This window comes from Chiloscyllium plagiosum, unplaced genomic scaffold, assembly GCF_037043375.1.
Source record: "Chiloscyllium plagiosum isolate Xiang-an unplaced genomic scaffold, Cpla_swu_hap1 HiC_scaffold_23, whole genome shotgun sequence".
In the NCBI taxonomy this organism is placed as follows: Eukaryota; Metazoa; Chordata; class Chondrichthyes; order Orectolobiformes; family Hemiscylliidae; genus Chiloscyllium; species Chiloscyllium plagiosum.
Window position 1 is genome coordinate 52,763,012 of NW_028270161.1, and position 17,961 is coordinate 52,780,972.

Consider the following 17,961-nt stretch of genomic DNA (forward strand, 5'->3'; position numbering starts at 1 on the left):
GCTAAATACAAAGTAGAAAACAGTAAATGCCTGAAACTTGTAAAAGTCACATTTATCGAGTTATTTCTGTAGGTTAATTAAATCAACAGCTATTGGCATTATATAAAATTAAATAATTAATTATCATAATTACGAAAATGGCCCAAATGTTAACCCAAGTGCATAGAGTCATAGAGCTGTACAGCACGGAAACAGACTCTTCAATATCCTCAATTAATCTCATACCTTTGGCAGCATCTGGCCAAAATACCTCGAAACCCTTCCTTTTCATACACCCATCCAGATGTCTTTTAAATATTGTAACTGTACCAGCCTCAATCACTTCCTCTGGCAGCTCATTCCATACACACACCACCCTCTGCATGAAAACGTTGCCCCTTAGGTCCATTTTAAAGCTTTCGCCTCTTATCTTAAACCTACGGCCTTTAGTTCTGGACACCTCCACCTCAGGGAAAAGACCTTGACTAATCACCCTACCCATGCTCCTCTTGATTTTATAAACTTCGATACTGTCACCCCTCAGCCTCCGACATTCCAGGGAAAATAACCCCATCCTACTTAGCCTTTCCCTACAGCTCAAACCCTCCAATCCTGACAACATCTTTGTAAATCTTTTCTGAACCCTTTCAAGTTTCACAACATCCTTTCTATAGCAGGGAGACCAGAATTGCATGTAGTGGCATTTTCTTTAAAAATTAAGAACATGTGAGGGAGTGATACTGTGTTTGAACAAGCTAAGCTAGTTCAAATAATCTATGATCGCTCTTCTGCAATTAAGCAATTCTAAAAGGAATGGGTGATATTTTAGGGTTGGATACTCATCAGCTATCTGAGAATCTGTGTTTGAAACCACCCCACATTTGGATTGAAAGACCTCTTTGTCTATTTGAGCAGGAAAGAGCTCTGCTTTAAAGTAAATTATGAGCTGAGGGCAAAAGTTTAAACTAGCAAAAGGGAAATGTAAAATAAAGTAAGGGGTTGCTTCACACTGAATGAACAATATAGATGAGCAGTGGAGGTAGAACAGATGACACCTGGAGAGAGACCAATATTGTCACAGCAAGGTGTGTCACAGGAACCTATTTCATGGCTGCTGAAGACAGATTATACTGCAAGGCTAAAAAAGGAGAAATTATGAATGCAAAATGTCCATGAGTCAGCTTTGTTGCCACGTTTCATGGCATAGCTGACTGTTATTATCAGCATGTGACAGCACACCATCACATGGTAGCCATTTTAGAATTAGAATTAGGTTTTATTGTCATGTATACTCAAGCACAAAAGTACAAGAGTACACTGAAAAGTGTGCAATATTACCACGCACGTCACCATGTTAGGTATAAAGTACCTACTCTCAAACTTTAGGTACTAAAGTAGATTAGGTACAAAAATAGAGAAATAAAGGGAAAGGCTAAAGGTTCTACATTACATTCTTCACAGTATCAATTAGGAAAATAAAGTTCAAAGAGTGTGGTGATGATGCTCCTTCAACAATGTTATGTTGTCCTTGTTTATTTTTCAGGAGGTCATAAAGACACAGACTCTGAAATGTCTGGGGTTGATCTACTTAAGAATGCTTTCACGTTTTTGAAAAAAACACTTGTACAATGAAAGGGGAGTGGCCAGTTGTCCCAGCTCAGCTTTTCTCTGGTTTGCTTTGTTTTAGTAGTCTAGTAAAGCAGGCAGTTAGTTTGGAAGCTGCTGGACTCAAAGATGCAGGTCCATGCTGATCCTCTCTCTCTGACATCTCTCCTGTAAGACCCTGTGTTTGATTTTACCTTTTTGTCAAAGAGTGTTTATGGGGATTGTTGCAAGTATTTGGAACAGCATCATTAAGTTGAGATAATCTGTTGGATTTTCGGATAGGTTAAGTTATTCTAAATTCTGTACCCTCTGTTTGTGTTTCATTCAGTAATCTTGTAAATAAACTCTGTTTTGTTTAAAACTAAGTGGTTTGACCAGCTGCATCTCTCCTGGAATATCCACCATACACCTGCTAAAAACAAGTAGCAATTTTAGGGTCTGGGCTACTTTCTTGAAATGTTTTGAGGGGGGTCTGGCTTGGTCCATAACAATATAAACATTTCAGTCCTTCTATAGCCTGCAGTCATTCCGCATTGAGCTTTTCCACAGTTGGCCTTTCTCCCCCACGCTCTGGGCTCACAAGCCGCTGACTACCATCTAGGACAGGTTGGTTGCCTACTGACTGCCAGCCACCCTGCTCCATGCACCCCATTTCGCTGGCCGCTCCACTCCACTCCGGGCCCACTGACCACTGGCCATTCCACACTTAAAATGTGTCCTTGCAGTAAATAGCATCTTGTGGCACAGTGGATTACACTCATGGATCAGAAGCGTCAGAAGCATACTCCAGCAAATACACGTGAGATAGCCCTGGCAGATAAAGATAGGGATAATCCAAAGGGATTCTGCAAGTACATTTGTTATAGACCAGGCTTGAACCTCTCAAAACATTTCAAGCAGGTAGCCCAGAACCTAATGTTTCTAGGCAGATGTAAGGAGTGATGCAGCTGGCCAAACCACTCAGTTTAAACCAAAACAGCTTTTATTTACAAGGCAAAAGTGAGGACTGCAGATGCTGGAAACCAAAGTTTCGACCCTCTATTCGTGATGAAGGGCTTTTGCCCGAAATGTCGATTTTCCTGCTCCTCGGATGCTCTATTTCTGATGAAGGGCTTTTGTCCGAAACATTGATTTTCCTGCTCCTCGGATGCTGCCTGACCTGCTGTGCTTTTCTAGCACCACTCTGATCCAAAACTTTCATTTACTACCGAATGAAACACAAGCAAAAGAAAATAATTCAGAATAACAGCTCAAAATTTGTGAGAAGATTTGTAGCTTGGGTGCTCGTTGCTGTGGTTCTGTTCGCCGAGCTGGAAGTTTTTGTTGCAAACGTTTCGTCCCCTGTCTAGGTGACATCCTCATTGCTTGGGAGCCTCCTGTGAAGCACTTCTGTGGTGTTTCCTCCGGCATTTATAGTGGTCTGTCCCTGCCGCTTCCGGTTGTCAGTTTTAGCTGTCCGCTGTAGTGGCCGGTATATTGGGTCCAGGTCTATGTGTTTGTTGATGGAGTTTGTGGATGAGTGCCAAGCTTCTAGGAATTCCCTGGCTGTTCTTTGTTTCGCTTGCCCTATAATGGTAGTCTTGTCCCTGTCAAATTCATGTTGCTTGTCATCTGTGTGTGTGGCTACTAGGGATAGCTGGTCGTGTCGTTTCGTGGCTGCACAAAAAACTATATAGGACAAACAGGAAGACAGCTAACGATCCGCATCCACGAACATCAACTAGCCATGAAACGACACGACCAACTATCCTTAGTAGCCACACACGCAGACGACAAGCAACATGAATTTGTCTGGGACAACACTACCATTATAGGGCAAGCGAAACAAAGAACAGCCAGGGAATTCCTAGAAGCATGGCACTCATCCACAAACTCCATCAACAAACACATCGACCTGGACCCAATATACCGGCCACTACAGCGGACAGCTGAAACTGACAACCGGAAGCGGCAGGGACAGGACACTATAAATGCCTGAGGAAACACCACAGAAGCGCTTCACAGGAGGCTCCCAAGCACTGAGGATGTCACCTATACAGGACGAAACGTTTGCAACAAAAACTTCCAGCTCGGCGAACAGAACCACAGCAGAATAACAACTATTTGAAAATCCAACCGACACAATATCCCCCACAACTTAACAAACAGCTGTTCCAATTTCATGCAACATCTCACATCATACCCCTTGGCTAAAAGGTAAATTCAAACCCAGGAGAGAGAAATTGCAGAGAGGATCAGCCAGAGATCATTGGCTGACACATGGAACCTCTTTTTTTCCCAGCAGCTTCTCGGGGTCCCCAGCCAAAATTAAACCAAACCAGAAAAATCCCTGAATTGGGAGAGCTGGCCGCTCCCCTTTCATTGTACAAATGTTTTTTAAAAACTCTAAAAGCCCTTGTCCCTGATTGTTGCCTTAGGCAGTATCTGTCAGCCACAAAGTGGCCTAAACACAGACAACCTCTTTTGAAAAAAAACAAGGACAATATAACCTTGTTAATGGAGCAACAGCATCACACATTAAGAGAAAAATAACAAATGGAGAGAATAGAGTCCCTTAAAGATCAATGAGGTCATTTATGTGTTGAAACTCTGAAGCTGGGAGAGATACTAAATTAATATTATGTGTCAATTTTTACTGGACAGAAGAAATGGAGCTTGTGGAAATAAATATTGATGTTTTAAAAACAGTTCACATTACAAAAGAGGAAGTACTGGAGGTATTAGAAATGTAAAGGTGGATAAATCTCAGAGAAGTAATTCTTCGGAATTTACATCACAGGTAGATAAAGTGGTTAAGATGGTACTTAGCATGCTTGCCTTCATTGCTCAGACCTTTATGTATAGGAGTTGGGTTTGTCATGTTGAGGTTGTACAGGACATTGGTGAGGCCTCTTCTGGAGTATTGTGCGCATTTCTGGTCACCCTGTTAAAGGAACAGTATTATTAAACTGGAGAGGGTTCAGAAAAGATTTACCAAAATGTTCCAGGGAATGGAGGAGTTTGAGTTATAAAAATCAACAATATGCTGGGACTTTGTCCATTGGAGCGTAGGAGGTTGAGGGGTGACCTTATTGAGGATTATATGACATGGAGGTGCTGGTGTTGAACTGAGGTGGACAAAATCAGAAGTCACAATACACCAGCTTATTGGTCCAACAGGTTTATTTCAAATCTCAAGCTTTTGGAGAGCTGCTCCTTCATCACTTCATCTGATGTTATTGAGGATCATAAAATCAGGAGGGGCATAGATAAGGGGAATAGCAGGTGTCTTTTCCTTAGGGCGGGGGAGTTTAAAACTAGGGGACATATTTTTAAGGTGAGAGTTCAAAATTTGGGGATATATTTTTAAGGTGAGAGATTATTTAAAAAGAATATGAGGGGCAACGTTTTTACACAGAGAGTGGTTTGTGTGTGGAATGAACTGCCAGGGGAAGTGGTGGATGCTGGTACAGTCACAACTTTTAAAAGACATTTGTATAAGTACATGAATAGCAAAGGTTTGGGATATGTGCCAAACGCGGGCAAGTGAGACTAGTTTAGTTTGGAAATATGGTCGTTGCGGACTAGTTGGACGGAAGGGTCTGCTTCAAAGCTGGATGACTCCATAACTTGATTGGCATGGTGCCATGAAAGGTAATTTCAACAGCAATGAGGAGGCAGGGTAATGTTGAGTTGTTTGATGTGGTCTTAGATGTGGCACAAATATGAAGTTGGAAACTCCATATACTTTATTGCACAGAAATGTTACAGCACATGAAGGCCACTTGTCCTATCACGTTTGTAACAGCCTCAGTGAAAATGTACCTCACGGACAGCAAAGCTCCAATGATCTGACAACGTATTTGCTTTTAGGGGCAGGTTTCTTAAAGCCAATTGTAATAAGTTCATCTCAGAGCTTGTTTTTGGGTAATTCGAAGATGAAAGTTGTAGGGCAATTAAGGAGCACCCAGGTACTGCATCATGAGAACTCGGTATAAGATGTCCCATTGCAATGAATGAATGAATGGTGAAGTTACACCGAGTGGCTGCATGTGGCGCTCTCACGGCTCCTGGGGACCTCGAACCACGTGGACCGAGGCTGGCAGGTAGCGCATGCGCGGAGCTGCTGATCCCGCCCCTGACGTTATTTCCGGGTTTCGGTCGGAGAGTGGGTCGCTGCGCTGCCATGGCGACGGTGCCTGAACCTGTTCGAGCTCGGTTTATCATAGTGGGGGGAGGGGTGGCGGGGGTCACCTGCACTGAACACGTAAGTAAGGAAGTGGACGGGGGCTGGTTGTCGGGGAGACAGCAAGTGGGTGAGGGTGAGGGTGAGGGGGGGGGTGCTTGAGGTGGGGTGGGGGGGCTTGAGGTCGGGTGGGGGTACAGGTGGGGTGGGGTGGGGGTTCAGGTGGGGTGGGGGGGCTTGAGGTGGGGGTACGGGTGGGGTGGGGGGGCTTGAGGTCGGGTGGGGGTACAGGTGGGGTGGGGTGGTGGTACGGGTGGGCTGGGTGCGGCTTGAGGTGGAGGTGGAGGTGGAGGTGAGGGTGGGGGTACACTTTGAGTGACACTTTGGGACCAGCAATCATAATGCTATTACTTTTTTTAAATAATTATGGAAAGGGATAAGTCTTCCATAAAAGTTAAAATTCTCAATTGGACTAAGGTAAACTTTAAGGATATGAAGCAAGAACTTTCAAAAGTTGATTAGAGTAGACTGTTTGCATGTAAGGGGATGAATGACATGAGAGGCCATCAAACGTGTGATAACAAGAGTTCAGAAATATTGTGTTCCTGTTAGAGTGAAAGGTAAGGCTGGTAAGATTAGGGAGGACAGAGTTAAAAATCAGGCAGAACTGCAGAATCAGGTATTGCTGGAGAGTCATGTGTGGTGCTGGGAAAGCGCAACAGGTTAGGCAGCTTCCGAGGAGCAGGAAAATCAATGTTTTGGGCAAAAGCCCTTCATCAGGAATGAGGAATAGTCCAACAGGTTTATTTGGAAGCACTATCTTTCGAAACGCTGTTTCTTCAGGTGGTTGAGGAACAGAATCTGCTCCACACGATCCTGCTCCACAACCACCTGAAGAAGCAGCAGTGGTTCAAAAGCTAGTACTTCCAAATAAACCTGTTGGACTTTAACCTGGTGTGGTGAGATTTTTAACTTTGAGATAGTGAGGACTGCAGATGCTGGAGATCAGAGTTGTGTGGGGTGATGGAAAAGCACAGCTGGTCAGGAGGATCGATGTTTTGGGCTTGAGACCTTCATCGGGATTGAGGCTTGTGGGCCAAGAGTGCTGAGAGATAAACTGGAGAGGGGTGGGTTGGGGGTAAGGGAGCGGAGAGTGCGATTAGGTAGATGAAGGTGATAAATCAGAGAGGAGGGTGGGGCAGATAGGTGGGAAGGAAGATTGACAGGTAGGAATTGTCAAGAGGGGGGTACCGAGTTGGAAGGGTGGACCAGGGATAAGGTGGAGGGAGGGGAAATGAGGGAACTGGTGAAATTCACATTAATCCTATGTGGCTGGTGGGTCCCAAGGCAGAAGATGAGGCGTTCTTCCTCCAGGCGGCAGGTGGTAAGTGTTTGGCGATGGAGATGACCCAGGACCTGCGTGTGCTTGTGGGATGGGGAGTTAGTGTTTGGCCATGGGGTGGTGGGGTTGCTTCATGCGTGTGTTCTGGAGATGTTCCCTGAAGCGTTCTGCTAGTAGACGTCCTGTCTCCCCAATGTAGAGGAGACCGCATCAGGAGCAATGGATAAGTAATTCACGTGTGTGGAAGTGGATGTAAATCTCTGACTGTGGAAGGCTCCTTTGGGGCCTTGGACGGAGTTGAGGGGGGAGGTGTGGCCGCAGGTTTTGCAATTCTTGTGGTGTCAGGGGAAGGTGCCAGGAGGGTTGCTGGGGAGTTTCTATCCACCCCAGTCCAACACCAGCATCTCCAAATCAAGATTAGGGAGCAATAAGATGTATAAAGATATTGAAGTTCTACTCAAGAATAAAAAAGAATCATTGATATGGACAGTTAAGATTAACTGAATTTTAAGGAAATCAGGAAGGTAAAGAGGGGGTATGCAATATCCTTGGCAGCTAAGGTTAAAGATAACCCAAAGAGATTCTGCAAATACTTTAAGAGCAAGAGAGCCACTACAGAGAGAATAAGTCCTTTAAAGATTAGCAATGTTGTCTTTTGAGTTGAATCTCAGATGGGAGAGATATTTGCATCGGTTTTTACCATTGAGGAAGGAATGGAATGGAGGCTAGAGACTCAGAAGTAAATGTTGATGTTTTGAAAGCAGTTCACATTATAGAAGAGGCAGTGCACGGGGTCTTAGAAAACATGAAGGCGGATAAATCTCAGGACCTGATCAAGTATATCCCAGGAAGTTGAGAGGAAATTGTGGGGCACTTATAAGCAATATTTGTACATCCACAAACTTGGTAAGGACTGGACAGTGGCTGATTTAAAAAAAAACGAAAGAACTGTGGATGTTCTAATTAAAAACAAAAACAGAAATTACAGGGAAAGCTCAGCATCCGTGAACAGAAATCAGAGTTAAAGTTTCATGTCCGGTGACATTTCCTCAGAACCGATGGTAGCTAGGAAAATATCAGCTTTTACAATACTGTATATAGAAAATAGGGTAGGGGAGGGGATATGGAGTAAATTATAGGTGGGGATACAGCCCAAAGAGAGACAAAGGAGTCTGGCTAGGAATGTGAATAGCTGTTAATGGAGACTGTTAGCGGCTAACAGGAGGTAGTGTGTAATGGCAGACAATGTGATAACAAGGCCTGGTGTGTGGGGCTGGGGCATGGTAGAGTTCAGGCCCTAAAATTATTGAATTGTATTGAGTCTGGAGGACTGCAGGGTTCCCAAGCAGAAAATGAGGTGCTGTTCTTTCAGCTTGCACTAAGCTTCACTGGAACACTGCAGCAAGCCTGAGACAGATGTTGGCCAGGGTGGTGTGATAAAATGGCAGGCAACTGGAAGCTGAGGATATATTTCGCAGGCAGAACGTAGATGTTCTATGAAGCAGTCACCAATATAGAGGAGACCACAGTGTGAGCAGCGAATGCAGTAGATTGTGTGAAGCGCCAGTAAAGTGCTGCTTAATCTGAAAGGTATGTTTGGGCCCTTGGATGCTGAAGAAGGAGGAGATAAATGGGCAAGTGTTACACCATTGGCGGTTGCAGGAGAGAATGGTCTAGGGCTGTGGGGGAGCACAGTGTTGGGAGTGAAGGAAGAGTGGACCAGGATGTCCTGGAGAGAACGGTCCCTGCGGAAAGCAGGCGATGGAGGAGTGTCTGGTGGTCGCATCTCGCTGGAGGTGGCAGAAATGGCAGCTGATGATCTTCTAGATGTAGATGCTGGTGGGATGGTAGATAAGTACTAAGGGAACCCTATCACCATTGCGGGAGGGAAAAGAAGGGGTGAGGCCAGAAGATGAGTTGGACCTGGTTGAGGGCCCTGTCAACAACTGCTGAGAAATGGTGTTGGTGAAGAAGGTAGATATTTCGGAAGCTCCCTTATCGAAGTTGGCCTTGTTGGAACATATGCAACGGAGAATGAGGAACTGGGAGAATGGAATAGAGTCCTTATAGGAAGTGGGGTGCGATGATATATAGTCCAGATAGTCGTGGTGCCGGTGTGTTTATACTAGATATTAGCAGTCAGTCTATCCCCAGAAATGGAATCAAATGTCGAGGAAGGAAAAGAAGGGAAGAGTCCGAAGGTGGAAGTGAGGGTGAGGTGGAAAGTGGAAGCGAAATTGATGAATTTTTCCAATTCCAGGTGAGAGGGAAACAGCACCGATGATATCTCCCTATATTAGAAAAAGATTTGAGTGGGGCCAGAATAAGAATGGAACAAGGAATGTTCCACATATCCCACAAAGTGCCCGTGTGGATTCCCATGGGCACCACCTGACCTGAAGAAAATGAAAGAAGTTGCTCAGGATGAGGATGAGCTTTGCCAAGCTGAGGAGGGTGGGTGGGGATGGTTCAGACCTCTGCTCCAGGAAGAAGCGGAGAACCTTGAGACGGTCCTGGTTGGCTGGAGCCTTGCAAAGTGGAAATTCCGAAACCGATGTAAAGTGTCAAAGGTATCACAAATGTAAGTGGGCAGAGACTGGACCATGGGCAAAAGACACTGTCAAGGTAGGAAGAGATAAGTTATGTGAGGCAGGAGTAGATTGAAACAATAGGTCTGTCTGGGCAGTCCTGTTTGTGAATTTTCAGAAGGAGGTAGAAGCAAACTGTCTGGGACTGAGGGACTATCAGCTTGGAGGGGAAGATCACCAGGTGATATGAGGTTAGTAACTGTAGTTGATACACTGGCCTGAAGTGCCATGGTGGGGTCATGGTTCAGTGGAAAATAGGGAGGTATCTGAGAGCTGGCGTTCAGTCACTCCAATGTAGAGGTCAGTCCGCTAATCTACAACAGCACCACCCTTATCAGCGCCTTAATAACAAAAGGCAGGGTTGGATCTAAGCACAAAGAATGCAATCAGTTCAGAGGGAAATAGGTTGGACTGGGTGAGAGGGGCAGAGCAATTGAAGCGATAAGTGTCTTGTCAACAGTTCTCAATGAACAGATTGAGTGAGTACAGATAAAAGGCCATAGGGAGGGGTCTAGGTGGAGGGAGAATGTTGGAGCTGGGCGAATGGGTCTGTGGGATGGGGACAGGACTCTTGTCCAAAGAAATGATCATGGAGGTGAAGATGACTGAAGAAGTGTTTGATGTCATGTCATGCTCAAAATTCATTAAGGTGGAGAAACAGAGGGATAAAGCTGAGACCTTTGCTGAGAAAAGAAGGTTTAGAGGGATGGTGAATATCTGACAGGAGGTGGGGCTGGGAGAAGGGATGGAGTCAGAGGGAAGGGGAGAGCAGAAAAGTTACCTGACAGCCATGGTTATTTCATTTGTTGAGAGGGTGGCTAATGTTTGCCATTGTTTAAGAAAGCTGTAAGGAGAACCCTGGAAACTAGAGACCCGAGAGTCTTGACATTGGTGGTGAGTAAGTTGTTGAAAATTATTCTGAAAGGTAGAATTTGCACATATTTGGAGAGGCAGGGAATAATTAGGGAGAGCTAGTGTGGTTTCGTGCAAGGGAAATTACATCTCTCAAACTTGATTGAGTTTTCTTTTGAGGAAGTAACCAAAACGATTGAGGACAGAACGGTAGACGTTGTTTCCATGGACTTTAGTAACGCCTTTCACAAGGTTCTACAGTGGAACCTCGATTATCCAAGGACATGAGCGGGGAGTATTTTGTTTGGTTAACTGAATTCCAGATAACGTAGTTTAACCAAGCATCGGGACCTTGCGATCTTGCTGGATAATCAGAAATTCAGATAATTGAATGCCGAATAATTGGGGTTCCTCTGTACATGGTGGACTCATTAGAGCGCGTGAGATTATGGGTGAGCTTGCCAGTTGGATACAAAATTGCCTTGATGATAGGAGGCAGAGGGTGGTGATGGAGGATTGTGTCTCGCAGTGCTGTTTCGAATGTCTTGATGCTGCACGCTCTCTGCTGCTGTGCCTTCACCAGCTGCCCGGATACGCCTTGGTGTAATATTTTGCCCTCCGTCGGCAAAGATCCCCAGTGGAGGGCCCTCAGCGAAGGAGTCCTCCCTTATACCGGGGTTCTGGGGTGGAGGGTGCTGTATGCAGCGGTCCTGTGCAACCAGCAACTGAGCAAGTTTACCAGGTGCCAGACCATGTACACGTTCTGTGATCTGGAGGAGATGGCTTTTTTAGATTCAGATTAGATTCCCTACAGTGTGGAAAGAGGCCCTTCGGCCCAACCATCCACACCGACCCTCTGAAGAGTAACCCACCCAGACTCATTTCCCTCTGACTAATGCACCAATTTAGCATGGCCAGTTCACCTGACCTGCACATCTTTGTGACTGGGGGAGGAAACCGGAGCATCTAGAGGAAACCCACGCAGACACAGGGAGAATGTCTTCCGCTTGTACGACGAATACGTTCATCTGCAGCCCATTCTTAGTTTTTTTGAAGGGGCAGCTGTTCAAATTTTGGTTGCACATCAGTCCCATCGTCCTGATGTATGATCACCTCATGTGGCAATTGGCAGACAAGTGTCCGAGCGTTCTCATGGCTTTGCTCCTGGGCCTGGCCTGGATGACCATCGACTGGTCCAGGCAGTGGGTCGAAGGGGGGCTCATTCCTGACTCTCTGCCCCTCTTTCACTATTATGTCCACACTAGGGTGTCCCTGGAGAGGGAGCAGGCAGTGCTCACGGGCACGGTTGAGGATTTTCAAGATCGCTGGGCGCTGTTGGGGCTAGAGTGCATTATTTACCTGGAAAATGATATTTTGATTTAGTTAATTGTCTTTGTAGTATAAGTTTCCATTTTGCTTTTTGGGTTTGCATTTTGTTTTATTTGGTGTCCCGGGAAGAGGCCTGTCTTATTTTTCCCTTTGTTCTGATTTTGGCCCAGTTGGAAGAGCCAGGGAAGCTTCTATTTTAGCCCTGTACTGTCCCTGTCTCAGGTGTGCTTGATGGGGATTGGTGTGAGGAGAATTTTATCTTTAGTTGAAATGAACAGGGGAATTGCCTCTGGATTTTAAACCATTGTTGTCCCTATCCCAGGAGTGTTCAGTGTGGATGGAGCTGAAGAGATTTATTCATTTATTTGTTTGTTTCATTATTTGTTTTTCTTTTATTTTGCTCCTTTATTTTAATTTTGTCCCTGTGTGGTCCCTGCCCAAAAGAGGTTGATGGGAACAGAGTCATGGTAGAGCCAGGTTTTGCTTGTTTACCCATTTTTTGCTTTTCTGTAATATGGTCTTCACTTTTGTTAAACAAAGTCAAAGCAGCTCTATTTTGTGTTTCCAAAGAGCAGAGTGTGCTTTGCTCTGTTTTACTCTGTGCTGTCCCCGTCCTGGAAGTGTCAGATGGGGCCAGTGTTGGCGTGGCTTTCGCATGTATTTTCTGTTTACCCTTTGCGTTTAGGGGAGTGGACGATTGTTTTGCCAAAACGGCCATTAACAGGTCCAGGCATCAGGCTGGCCGAGGCCTTTTGTGACCAATGTATGCCGCGGGGACTGGAAGGCATCGTAAACCTGAACAATAACATTTTGATTTAGTAAATCTTTCTGTTTCAGTAGTAGTTTCACAGAACAATACAGCGCAGAACAGGCCGTTCGGTCCTTGATGTCGCGCCGACCTGTGAACTAATCTAAGCCCAACCCCCTACACCATCCCGTCATCATCTATGTGCTTATACAAGGAATGTTTAAATCTCCCTAATGTGGCTGAGTTAGCTACATTGGAAGGCAGGGCATTCCATGCCTTTACCACACTGAGTAAAAAACCTGCCTCTGACATCTGTCTTAAATCTATCACACCTGAATTTGTAGCCATGCCACAAGCTGACGACGTCTTCCTCGGAAAAAGACTTCCACTGTCTACCCTTTCTAATCCTCTGATCGTCTTCCATTTTGCTTTTTGGGTTGTTACCCCAGGAAGAGGGCTGTCTTATTTTCCCTTGTTTTCAATTTTTGACCCCCTGGAAAAACCATGGGGTTGTTATTTTATCAAGAAATATTTATTCCACATTTTGACCCTTGTCCGTACCCAGAGAGTGGTTGGTGGGGGCACAGAAAAGCCATTTTTTTTGTTCTGCTTTTCCCAACGTCTATGGCATTTCAATTTGGTTCAAAAGTCAAAACTTTTACTTCTCTGTTTTTAAAAGGGAGAGTGAGCTTTGCCCCAGGCTTAACCCAGTGCTGTCCTCATTCCAAGAAAGTCTGATGGGGTGATGTCAGGGGAGGGGGGACCTTTTTGGATAAAAGAGTGGAGGGTTGTTTTTCAGACTGGAGGCCTGTGACCAATGGTGTTTGGGACTGGGTCCATTTTTGTTATTGATACACATGATTTGGATGAGAATATAGGAAACATGATTAGTAAGTTTGTGGATGACATCAAAATTGGTGGTATGGGAGATAGTGAAGGTTATCTAAGATGACAAAGAGATCTTGGTCATTTGGGTCAATGGGCTGAGGAGATGCAGATGGAGTTTAATTTGGATAAATGTGAGGTATTGCATTTTGGTAAACCAAACAGGGGCATCACTTGGACAATTAATGATAGGGCCCTGGGTAGTGTTGAAGAAGAGAGACTTAGGGGTTCAGGTACATAATTGTTTGAAATTTGCATCACAGGTAGACAGGGTGGTTAAAAAGACATTTAGCACGTTTGCCTTCATTGCTCAGACCGTTGTGTATAGGACATTGGTGAGGCCTCTTCTGGAGTACTGCGTGCAGTTCTAATTGCCCTGTTATTGGAAAGATATTATTAAACTGGAGAGGGTACAGTTACGATTTACCAAGATGGTGCTGAGAATGGAGGGTTTGAGATACAAAAGTAGACTTAAGGATGGGACCTTTCCACTGGAGTGTAGGAATTTGAGGGTTGACATTACAGAGGTTTATAAAATTGTGAGCGGCATAGTTAAGGTGAATAGCAAGGGTCTTTGGGGAGTTCAAAACTAGGGGACTTATTTTTAAGGTGAGAGGAGAAAGATTTAAAAAGAACATGAGGAGCAACTTTGTTGGACTGAGTGGTTTGTGTGTGCAGTGAATTGCCAGAGGAAGTGGTGGATGCAGGTACAGTTATTCAAATGTCTCTTAAATATTATAAATTCATGAATAGGAAAGGTTTGGAGGGGTATGGGCCAAGCGCAGGAAGGTGGAACTAGTTTAGTTTGGGAACGTGTTCAGCGAGGATTGGTTGGACTGAAGGGTCTGTTTCTATCGTGTCATTCCATACTATCAGACACAGGGTCACAATGAGGGTACAAGGTGTGTGAGTATGGAGGACTGGGGTGTGAGGGTGGAGGGAAAATAGGTGAGTTGTTGGGGGGTGGGGGCGAGGGAGGACAGGCAGGTGAGATGTGGCGGGGGGGTAAAGAGGACTGGGGAGGCGCGATGTGTCGGGGGGGTAAAAGAGGATGGGGGAGGCGCGATGTGGCGGGGGGAGGCGACATGTGGCGGGGGGGAAGAGGACGGGGGAGGCGACGTGGCGGGGGGGGAAGAGGACGGGGGAGGCGACATGTGGCGGGGGGGGGGGAAGTGGACGGGGGAGGCGACATGTGGCGGGGGGGGGGGGAAGAGGACGGGGGAGGCGACATGTGGCGGGGGGGGGGGGGGAAGAGGACGGGGGAGGCGACATGTGGCGGGGGGGGGGGGGAAGAGGACGGGGGAGGCGACATGTGGCGGGGGGGGGAAGAGGACGGGGGAGGCGACATGTGGCGGGGGGGGGAGAAGAGGACGGGGGAGGCGACATGTGGCGGGGGGCGGGAAGAGGACGGGGGAGGCGACATGTGGCGGGGGGGGGGGAAGAGGACGGGGGAGGCGACATGTGGCGGGGGGGGGGGGGGAAGAGGACGGGGGAGGCGACATGTGGCGGGGGGGGGGAGAGGACGAGGGAGGCGACATGTGGCGGGGGGGGGGGGGGGAAGAGGACGGGGGAGGCGACATGTGGCGGGGGGGGGGGGGAAGAGGACGGGGGAGGCGACATGTGGCGGGGGGGGGGAAAGAGGACGGGGGAGGCGACATGTGGCGGGGGGGGGGAAAGAGGACGGGGGAGGCGACATGTGGCGGGGGGGGGGAAAGAGGACGGGGGAGGCGACATGTGGCGGGGGGGGGGAAGAGGACGGGGGAGGCGACATGTGGCGGGGGGGGGGAAAGAGGACGGGGGAGGCGACATGTGGCGGGGGGGGGGAAGAGGACGGGGGAGGCGACATGTGGCGGGGGGGGGGAAGAGGACGGGGGAGGCGACATGTGGCGGGGGGGGGGAAGAGGACGGGGGAGGCGACATGTGGCGGGGGGGGGGGAAGAGGACGGGGGAGGCGACATGTGGCGGGGGGGGGGGAAGAGGACGGGGGAGGCGACATGTGGCGGGGGGGGGGGAAGAGGACGGGGGAGGCGACATGTGGCGGGGGGGGGGGAAGAGGACGGGGGAGGCGACATGTGGCGGGGGGGGGAAGAGGACGGGGGGGGGCGCCATGTGGCGGGGGGCGGGAAGGGGACGGGGGTGGCGCCATGTGGCGGGGGACGGGGGGGGCGCCATGTGGCGGGGGGCGGGAAGGGGACGGGGGGGGCGCCATGTGGCGGGGGGCGGGAAGGGGACGGGGGGGGCGCCATGTGGCGGGGGGCGGGAAGGGGACGGGGGGGGGCGCCATGTGGCGGGGGGCGGGAAGGGGACGGGGGGGGGCGCCATGTGGCGGGGGGCGGGAAGGGGACGGGGGGGGCGCCATGTGGCGGGGGGCGGGAAGGGGACGGGGGGGGGTGCCATGTGGCGGGGGGCGGGGCGCCATGTGGCGGGGGGCGGGAAGGGGACGGGGGGGGGGCGCCATGTGGCGGGGGGCGGGGCGCCATGTGGCGGGGGCGCCATGTGGCGGGGGGCGGGGCGCCATGTGGCGGGGGGCGGGAAGGGGACGGGGGGGGCGCCATGTGGCGGGGGGCGGGAAGGGGACAGGGGGGGCGCCATGTGGCGGGGGGCGGGAAGGGGACGGGGGGGGTGCCATGTGGCGGGGGGCGGGGCGCCATGTGGCGGGGGGCGGGAAGGGAACGGGGGGGCGCCATGTGGCGGGGGGCGGGAAGGGGACGGGGGGGGGGCGCCATGTGGCGGGGGGCGGGAAGGGGACGGGGGGGGGGCGCCATGTGGCGGGGGGCGGGAAGGGGACGGGGGGCGGGAAGGGGACGGAGGAGGCGCGATGTGGCGGGGGAGGGGAGGACGGGGGAGGCGCGATGTGGCGGGGGAGGGGAGGACGGGGGAGGTGAGTTGTGGCGGTGGGCTGAGATGTGACTGGTGGGGTGGGAAGAGGATGGAGAGGTGCAGGGGCCAGCAGGTGTGCTGGGAGTGAGGCATGTGGGGTAAGTTGGGGGTGCAAGGTGCTCAGATGCAGGTCTCAGAGGAGGGAGGGAGATGGGAATGGGTGAGGAAACAAGAAGCAGGTGTGTGGGAGGTTTGGATGTGGCAATGGGCATTGTGTCACGGGTGTCGGTTTAGTGGCAGTGCGCAAAGGGGGAGAGAGGGATAAAAACTGGTCGGAAGTGGCCACTTGCCGGTTAGCCAGTAGCATGGGACTGGGGAGATGAGTGCCAAGTGGGGAATAGCGGTACTGGTTGAGCAGAAGAGAGGCAGTCAAGCCAGGGTGTCAGGAGTCAGGTCGCAAGAAGGCAGGTGGGTGGGGGCTGAAATAGGTATGCCACAGCCAGGGGAAGCAATTACTGTAAGAGGAGGGTAGGTAAGGTGGCAGGATACAGGTGAGGCAGGCGTGTGAATCAGGCTGAGACAGATGAGTGGGACGCAGCATTCGTGGAGTCAGCTGAGCAGATAAAGGCAATGAGTGGAGAGAGAAAGAGAGCCAGGCAAGTGGTTGTGAGTGAGAGTGTGTGTAGAGGATGGAAGAATGGTCAAGCTACTAGCAAGGCAGGGTGCTAAGTTCTGGACAAGAACCAGGCACAACACCCAGAATCCTGTACCAGCATGGAGAGCCCCATCGACAAGTCCCCTTTATCTATGCCTGCCTGGGACATCGTGTTAATGTCAACAATCTCACCTTTAAACAAATATAAAGAAAATTCTGATTGGGAATCTCAACACCTTCAAGGGATCCAATTTGGAGTGTTGATGCCAACAGGTTATGTTTTAATTATCTATTTGTAATGTTAATATGTAGAAAGCATTTATGTTTATTGGACTTAAGCTGCACTTTTCTGGATAGTTTTTAACAGTTCTCAATAGATAGATATTTTCATTTTATTTTGGTAGCTTGCTGGCCAGTTTCCAGAAGATGACATCCTTCTAATTACAGCGTCACCTCTAATAAAGGCAGTGATGAACTTCAAACAGGTGTGCATAGTTTAGTGACCGAGAATATTAGCACTGAGCCATTTTTGCCTTTTGTTTCTTTATCCATTCACTAACAGTGTGGATTACAAATTTGGCATTTTTTTTTCTGAAGGTTTCCAAGACATTAGAAGAGTTTGAGGTTGAAGAAAAACCTTCTCATATACTGGAAGAGCACTATCCCAATGTTAAAGTGATACAGTCTGCAGTTCGAAGACTTGATGCAGCAAATCATGTAAGAAAGTATTTCTTTAAAGATAGTTCATGCTTATTGAGCACTAAGATTCTTAGCAGTTGGATCCATGTGAATTATTCTAAAATAGCATCAAATATATTTTGGAAAATATTGTTCATAAGTTTCAACATTTTTTTCATTTCATAGACCACAACTTTCCTTTTATTTTTCACCATGTTATTTTATCGACAGATTGTCTGTTTGTTCAAATCTATTTCTGTGTTGCCAGAAAAATGCACCAAAATTGCCTACAAATGAGTAAACAAGTTCAGAGCA

At 48.5% G+C, this 17,961-nt stretch overlaps 1 protein-coding gene across 3 annotated transcripts in view; it reads left to right on the top strand.

Moving 5' to 3' along the window:
• Window positions 1-5,731: 5,731 nt before the first annotated feature.
• pyroxd1 (pyridine nucleotide-disulphide oxidoreductase domain 1) overlaps window positions 5,732-17,961 on the top strand; it is a 29,043-nt gene continuing 16,813 nt past the window's right edge. The window contains exons 1-3 of one of the 3 annotated variants that reach the window (XM_043713439.2): window positions 5,732-5,830; window positions 17,373-17,453; window positions 17,566-17,685. In XM_043713439.2, the coding sequence (XP_043569374.2) occupies window positions 5,750-5,830; window positions 17,373-17,453; window positions 17,566-17,685 (282 nt within the window). In that variant the 5' untranslated portion in view covers window positions 5,732-5,749. Of the gene's footprint in view, window positions 5,831-7,088; window positions 7,134-17,222; window positions 17,242-17,372; window positions 17,454-17,565; window positions 17,686-17,961 lie in introns of those variants that run through there. The other 2 variants (XM_087999677.1, XM_087999678.1) reach the window with 2 other exon arrangements.